At 46.1% G+C, this 7,949-nt stretch overlaps 1 protein-coding gene across 5 annotated transcripts in view; it reads left to right on the forward strand.

The window, feature by feature from the left end:
• The window catches only part of Atp11a (ATPase phospholipid transporting 11A), a 106,155-nt gene that overhangs the window by 49,317 nt on the left and 48,889 nt on the right, over window positions 1-7,949 (forward strand). For all 5 annotated transcript variants that reach the window (XM_028766290.1, XM_028766295.1, XM_028766291.1 and 2 more), the window contains exons 3-5: window positions 2,896-2,985; window positions 3,830-3,910; window positions 6,001-6,108. In XM_028766290.1, coding sequence (XP_028622123.1) covers window positions 2,896-2,985; window positions 3,830-3,910; window positions 6,001-6,108 — 279 coding nt within the window. The remainder of the gene's footprint in view (window positions 1-2,895; window positions 2,986-3,829; window positions 3,911-6,000; window positions 6,109-7,949) is intronic.

Below are 7,949 nucleotides of genomic sequence, written 5' to 3' on the forward strand. Positions count from 1 at the left end.
CATACTCTGCCCGGATGTCAGATAGCCCAGCTGACTCTGGCCCAGAGTTTCCATGAGCATGAAGAAGCAGGGCTTGTTGGCTGTCTTGAGGTTCAGTGTGCCTCAAGACATCTACATGGGAGAGCGAGGCCATGTCCTCATTTTTCCCAGTCCTCTCACGGGTGAAGCAGCCACTTTGTTCTTCCCCTTGGTCATGGATAACAGAGTTTTCTGGGCTGGGATACTTTCCTCTGCTGATATGACAATGGAAATAGAACTTGATACCTGAGTGTGGGTGACGTCGAGACGTGTGCTGGCCACGTGTCTTCACAGATGCAAAGACTTCTACAGATCAGCAGAGACAGAAGATGTGTGGCTGTCCTGCCACTATCACTGTGCCAGTCAGGCTCTTATAAAGAACAGTTCCATGTGTGTGAGAGAGCATGTAGGGGGGCACACATGTGGGGGCAAATGTGCACATATGTGCATATGCATCTCAACGACATAGGTCAAGGTTGGGTGTCCTCCTTAATGAGTCTCCATGGTTTTTTTGGGGGGAGGGTTGCTTTTTGTTTGTGGTGGTAGTGGTTTTTGTTGTTGTTACTGTTATTGTTGTTGTTATTGTTGAGTCAGAGTCTTTCCCTGAACATGGAACTTACTAATTGGTTAGATTGGCTAGCCAGCAAGCCCCAGGGATCTTCCTGTCTCCACTTTCTCTCTGGAGTTGTGGTGTGCTTTTTATTTGGTGCTGGGATTCTGAACTCTGGTCCTCATGTGTACATGGCAAGCTTTTTATTTGACTGGACCATCTCTCCAGCCCCTTGTTTTATACGCTACAGAGGTATCATCTACTTGTGGGCATTTAAATTATTTGTCTTCCTGTAACATGCAGTCAGCAGTAATAGCTGTTAACAGTTTGTGACCCTCAGGATGATTCTCGGCCACAGCAGGGTCTTCTTAGTGGTAGGACTGCATAGCAGTCCTCTTTCTCTGGTACACGGAAGAATTTCAGGGAACTAGAACAGTAACATTCAGGTAGCACAGATCCAGATGTGCATACGGCCCTCTGTGGAAATGCATCGAGCACACTAGGGTCACCTGTTGTAGCCCACTGCAGTGGAGCTGAGCAGTCCCATTCACTTGCTTCAGGGGCAGCCCACAGAGACACTTTAACCACACAGTGGCTCTGTGTTGAAGTCTGTTTCATTTAGCCAATTCAGCAGAGCTAGCTCTCTCTATGTAACCTTGACTGTCGTTGTATGTATATAGACCAGGCTGTCCTTGAACTCAGAGAGCTCTGCCTGCCTCTGCTGTCTGAGTGATGGAATTGTGTGTGTCTGTGTCTGTGTGTGTCTGTGTTGAAAAATGTACATGTGTGAGTGCAGGTACCCATGACAGGCCAAAGAAACTGTTAAATCCTTTAGAGCTGCAGGTACAGGCAGTTATGAGCCACTGGGTGTGGGTTACTAGAAATATTTTGACGAACTACCTTGCAAGTAATGAATTCTGGCCTGAGAACAGAGAGAAATATGGTTGGCTTCATACAATAAGGCCTTAAAATAATTCCATTTGACAGTGGCATTGTATAAAAATCAAAAGGTGAAAAACCAAGAGATGGGTCTGTGATCATCCCAGAAATGTGAGACAGAGGGCTGAGTCTGCCACTAGAGTCCACGTGTGTCTTTAGTGCCCCCTTAGGAAGCTAGTGGAAGGTATGGATGAAAGAAATGCATGGTTCACCAGAGTGAAGAGAGAGGTGCTTGTCAAGTTCTAGAACGTCAGCCTCCATCATAGTTGAGTGCCTGCTTTAGCCAGGGCTCTGAGCCATCCAAGTCCTTCCCAGCATGTTTCCACACAGACAAGAACACTAAACTGGAGTCATGGGGAAAACTGCACAGCTGCCATAAGAGAAATGAAAGACCCTCTGTGCAGAGAGTAGACAGCCATGTTGATGGGCAGGAAAAGGGTGTTGTTAACATGTTGATCCTGTTGATATGGTCAGCACAGTTGCCCCAGTCCCCCCAGTAACCTTGAAGATCTCCTCGTACTTGTAAATGTGAGAAGGCAAGTGAACTTGGACCGCAGCACAGTGTAAGGGTGTGGAGAGCCGCTGCCTGCTCCGTGGATGCTGAGGGAGAGCATCACAGTGTAAGGGTGTGGAGAGTCACTGCCTGCTCCGTGGATGCTGAGGGAGAGCAGCACAGTGTAAGGGTGTGGAGAGTCGCTGCCTGCTCCGTGGATGCTGAGGGAGAGCAGCACAGTGTAGAGGGTGTGTGGAGAGTCGCTGCCTGCTCAGCGGATGCTGAGGGAGAGCAGCACAGTGTAAAGGTGTGGAGAGCCGCTGCCTGCTCCGTGGATGCTGACGGAGAGCATCACAGTGTAGAACGTGTATAGAGAGTCGCTGAGGGGACAACAACACAGTGTAAGGGTATGTAGAGAGTCACTGCTGTGCTCAGCGGATGCTGAGGAGTCAGTTTGGAGAATATGCGGCGCGGGAACCACCCTCTTTTCTTACCCAGTAATGCATGTAGCCACAGACAGATGCAGCACGCTGCAGTGTGGACACCATGCCCTGCCGTCAGGGAAGCAACCTTGAGGCAGCTCAGACTCTGTCCCTCCTGCTGTACCTCTCAGATGTACCTGATAACACAGCGGAGATGAGAAGAGATAGCCTGATGTAACGCTTTGTACCTGCACAGAAGCTGCCTGAGTGCTTTGCTCTCTGCCTTGACTCACTGGGCCAAGCGATCTGGACATGACTGCTTTGGAGGGTACACTCTGTCTTGGGCATTGGAAAAACCCGATAGCCGTCAGTAATTAAGTTCTCATGAGTTTGTAGGTACACTTGCACTCCCTCCTGAAGTACGCAGGAGGACACTGCACCCAGGGACCCATTTGTGCTTCTGTTTCCTACAGTACACGTTCTGGAACTTCATACCCAAGAACTTATTTGAACAGTTCAGAAGAATAGCCAACTTTTATTTTCTCATCATCTTCCTGGTACAGGTAAGGACAGTCGTGGCTTTCTGTCTTAGCAAATGCCATTTGATTCTCAAGTAAATGACACACAGTCACTAACATCAAGGACTTAGCACCCTAAGGGCTGCCATTCATTCTTGTGTTCTCAAGGCTTAGCTCAGCTGAGTATCTCTCCAGATCCTTCTGTGTATGTGGACCTTCCTGTGGCCACTTTCCAGCCTTACCAGGAGACAGGGCAAGATCTCCAGCCACACCTGGCAACTCCACTTAGTCCTAGCTGATACTTAGAGAACATGCAAAGCAGTTGTACATCAGAGAGACAGGGATACAGCAAGGGTGTGGGCAGATGCAGCCTGTAGAATACACTTCCTGAACAGCAGTACAGTTTTCTAAATTATTCTAAGTATGGCTATAAACTACTTAAAACCTCCTAGCATGAAGTCTGTCAGAACTAACTCATGTATGACACCTGTAGAATGGACTAAATGAAACAATGTATCCTGTGTGACACTTGTGAATGAACTAAATGAAACAATGTATCCTGTGTCACGATTGTGAATGGACTAAATGAAACAATGTATCCTGTGTCGCACTTATGAATAGACTAAATGAAACAATGTATTCTGTGTCAGACTTGTGCCCTCACACTTACATGGTTTCCTTAAACACACCCCTTAAGGAGCCTCCCTCAGCATTATAGTCACTAGGACAGGGTGGTGACCCTCCTGTGCATGTTGCTAGGCAAGGAGGAACCCAGCAAAGTGCATTGAGGTAGGAAGAAGCTAGGCTGGGAAAAGGCTGGGCTGGGCCAGCTTGCCATCGGGTTGCTAGGTGTTTCCAAGGTGACTCTAGGGCTCTCTTTTCGCCACAGTTGATCATCGACACACCCACAAGTCCAGTGACGAGCGGACTCCCACTCTTCTTCGTCATCACTGTCACAGCCATCAAGCAGGTAGGACTTGGGTATTTATTTGTGGTTTTTTGTGGTGATTGATTTTTTTCATAGTAAGCTTGGTGTTAGGTGGTTGAGAGGGTGATTGCAGATGTGCAGTACCATCCTTGAACATCACAAGTGTATGCCATCGGTGTGACTTAGTGTGAGCGTGTCAGTCAACTTCCATTACTCCCCTGTGATCCAGTTGCCGATCTCCTTGCTCTGGAGTGGGTTTGGCCCTTTCCCCTTTTGTATTCTGCGCTTTGGAAGTAATTACTAAGTGAGTCTCACAGATAAGGAGTGCAGACGTATGCTTCATCTCCTTCGTAACCAAGTGTGCAAATTATTTCAAATTCTTACTCAAGGACGATTTGTCTAATACCCACTACCTTTATTCAGTGGTTTATCAATGTCAACATGGATTTACACATGTTTATTTTAAACTTTGGGCTATAGTCCAATAATGTTTTAAATTGTTCTTGCGTAAGCCATTACTAGTTGATTCAGCTGGACTTTATTTCTTTAGCATGCCTTCCCTTTGGGTTATTTACTAGTTCGTGTAGGGTGGAGGGGATTCCCGTCTCACTTTCTGAGCTAACATTAGCCATGAGGAAGCAGAGTAAAGACTGAGACATAATGTAAGGGCCATGACGTTTACCCTGTTTCCTCAAAAGTTTTATTATTTTAGTTGCTAATTTAGGTACTATTTTATGGTAATTTTAAATATGGTACAATGTAAAAGCTAAATTGGATGTGTGTTTATTCTGCATATAGGTATTCAGTGACAGTTGATGAAAGGCCATCTTTTCCCCATTTTGAGGGTTTATGTCTGTATGAATTTTGTTCATCTGATACATCTCCATCACTAGACTGGTTTCTATACTGACTTTATTACTGTAGGTCTGTAGTACAGTTTGAAGTTCAGTGTGTAAATGGAACAACTCTGCTATCTTGGACCTTGATGCTTTGCGTTTTCACATAAATTTTAGGATTAAATGTTAAGTTTTTAAAAATATTTGTACAGTTTTTAATTAAATTAATTTTTTAATTAAAAAAAAAAGGTCTCACAGCCAGGAAGGCAGGTACCCGTGTTGCCACCAGGGGTCGCCTCCATTCTAGGTGGGTGGTCTAGTTCATTTCAGCTAATTCATAAGGAACAGTAGTCCCCAACCTTCCTAATGCTGCGACTCGAACCATACAGTTAGTTTCATTACTATTTCATAACTGTAATTTTCTACTGTTATGAAGCATAATGTAAATATCTTTTCCAGTGGTCTTATGTGACCCCTGTGAGTTCGAGGCCTACTTAGTCTTAACAGTGAGTTCTAGACCAGGCTCAAGTACATATGATACTGTCCTAGTTGCTTTCTATGGCTGTGTTAAAATACCATGACCAACAAACTGGGGAGGGAAAGGCTGCTTCCTGGCTTCATCTGTCCTGGGTTGCTCAGCCTGCTTCCTTATATAGCTGGGGACCCCTTGGCCCCTCCCACAGTGCCAAGGGCCTCTGCATCAGTTATTAGCCAAGAGTGTACTCAACAGACTTGCCTAGGGCTTGTGGAAGAACTTTCTTGATGACTCTAGCTTATGTTAAGTTGCCCCCTGCCCTGCCCCAAACCAAACAAAACCCAAACAAACCAACTAGGGAGAGATCTTATCTAAAATAATAATTTTAACAAAGGAAAAAGAAGCTAATTGCTGTTGGTCTATCTTTGTTTCTCACGTGGCAGTCATCTGGAAATGCAGGTTTGAACACAATGTGCCTTTGTTCTCAGAGCCAGCGGGTGAGCATGGTTGGCAGATACAGTCTATCCCTGGGGACTGCTGAGCCACTGTGGAGACTGTCCCTGAAGAATCCTCAAAACCTGGCTTGTCGTTTGACTGAGTCATTCCTTGTGAAGGAATTTTCCCAAGTATAGGTCTTGGGCTTATACAGAAGTTTTAATTACAAAGATTATTTCAGCTATAATTGCAAAAACATAAAGCAGCCTAAATGTTGGTATGAGAATGACCAGCTATAAGGGCCAGGGAGGTGTGATATCCCAGGCTGGACCATGCTCGGCCATAATTGTTTACAACACACCTTCTCCTTGTCTCTCTGGCCTTAGGGTTATGAAGACTGGCTTCGCCACAAGGCCGACAACGCCATGAACCAGTGTCCCGTGCACTTCATTCAGCATGGCAAGCTGGTCCGCAAGCAGAGTCGGAAGCTGAGAGTAAGGGCACAGCACGTCTGCCTGGCTTACCAGTGTGTTTTCAGACTCATTTTAGCAGGGACTTTCCAAAGCAGGTTTGCCATTAATGCACCGGTTGTTGGGTACCCACACTGTCCTGTCTTGATTTCGTTGGAGATTTGAATGGTGTAAGTTGTTGGAGCAGCTTGCCTTTCTGCCTGTACTGACTGTTGAAGGCACTTAACACAGTGTGTATGACAGAGTGCACCTGTTAAAGCTCGTCTCAGGCCACATCCCAACCGTCACCACCTGACTATAAACTTGCACTTGATCTCTTCCTCTCTCTGTCCCTCCTGGTACCCATCCCATGCCTGAGCCTCATCCGACTCCACCTCCCTCCCTCTTAGGTAGCTCTCTTATCTGTGCTGACCCTGACCTAAGTTCAGCTTGAGGTCAGAGGGTGTCTCTCTCGGGATGTGGGCAAGTGCCATTTCATGTGTCACTGCTTCCAAGAGACCATTCTCTTCTGGGACAGAAGCTCGGAATGTTTTCCTAGAGTCAGGATTCAGAAGGCTCAGGGCCTGTGGGCCAAGCTCAGGGAAGGCTGCTGGCATCAACATCACCATACTTGGGTCCTAGCTTGAGTGCAGTTTCTGTAATGATGGGCTCTCTGCTCCAGAGTCCCCCATACTTGTAGATAGACATGACTCCTTCTTTAAAAGCAGAAGTAAGTGGTGTCTATTGCAGGAAAGTGCTTCTTCAGTGTAGTAGCCCCTGAGGACAATCATTTGCTCAATATCTGGTATCCAGGGTTTAGAAGCAAATAGCAATAAACTGGTTCCCTGGGACGAGCAGAGGAGGACCAACCTGTTCCTGTGGTCTCTACTCCAGCCTGCTAAACCATGATGCCCTTTTCTTAGAAGGTACAGGAGGCTCTTGGGAAATTAGTCCTGTTTTTGTGTCCCTTTTAATCTTTTTTTTATTTTGGATAACGTGATGTAAGCCGTAGAGGAGATCTTCTTTGTACTTGCCCCAGTCTGTCTCTGGGATTTGGTCATGCCAAAAAGGGTGTGTTCTCTTGGGCGGAGTCTCTTCTCCCAGTCCAGGCCCTGTCTCATCTGCTTCTGTGTGGTGAACATCTGCAGTTCCTTCCTTCTTGCCCCTGAACAGAAACCTTGGTGTGTGTTCTGAGCACACCCACTCAGACATCCAGGAGGCTTGCAGCCTCTACCACAAAGCTACCTTGAACTTTTGCGTGCAGGGTTTGTATGAAGTTCGATTTTGTTTCTTTTGCTCTAAAACTCCACTACTGGTTGAAATGTGAAGCCCTTTTTGGCTCAGGAGAGACCACCCAGCACCTTCCAGAATAGCTGCCTATTCCACCTGCTACCAGCCTATGGGTGCCAGTCTTGGGGACCCACTAGCTTAGGGGTGCATTTGTTTCTCCTTTAGCTGCTCTGTCATCCTGAGTGTCTAGGCTTATGTCTCCTGGACTGTGTGCACCTATGCTCATTTTCTGTCTGGAATTCTTTATGTGAAGCAACAATTCCATCTCTCACTATTTTCTATGTGTCAATGAGGCTCATTTTACTATCAGGTTTTGAGAGTTTGTGTCTTTTTAAGACTATTTAGTTCAGTGCCAACTGTATGTCTACCACTCTCTTCACAAGGCTTTTCCAAAGCAAGAATTTATAAAGGAGGAAATCCTCACTGTTCAATTTGCCCTTTAGGGATCTTGGTTTCGATATTGTGATTTTATACTCTTTTATAAAAATTTCTTTAAATCTGTTCTTCTCTCAAATATTACATCTTGGTCAGAGTTTCTCTTCTTTCCTCCCAGTTCCTCCCCACACTGTCTCCCCTGTCCCCAGACCCACTCCTCT

This window comes from Grammomys surdaster, unplaced genomic scaffold (assembly GCF_004785775.1).
Source record: "Grammomys surdaster isolate TR1022 unplaced genomic scaffold, NIH_TR_1.0 167, whole genome shotgun sequence".
NCBI classification, from domain to species: Eukaryota; Metazoa; Chordata; class Mammalia; order Rodentia; family Muridae; genus Grammomys; species Grammomys surdaster.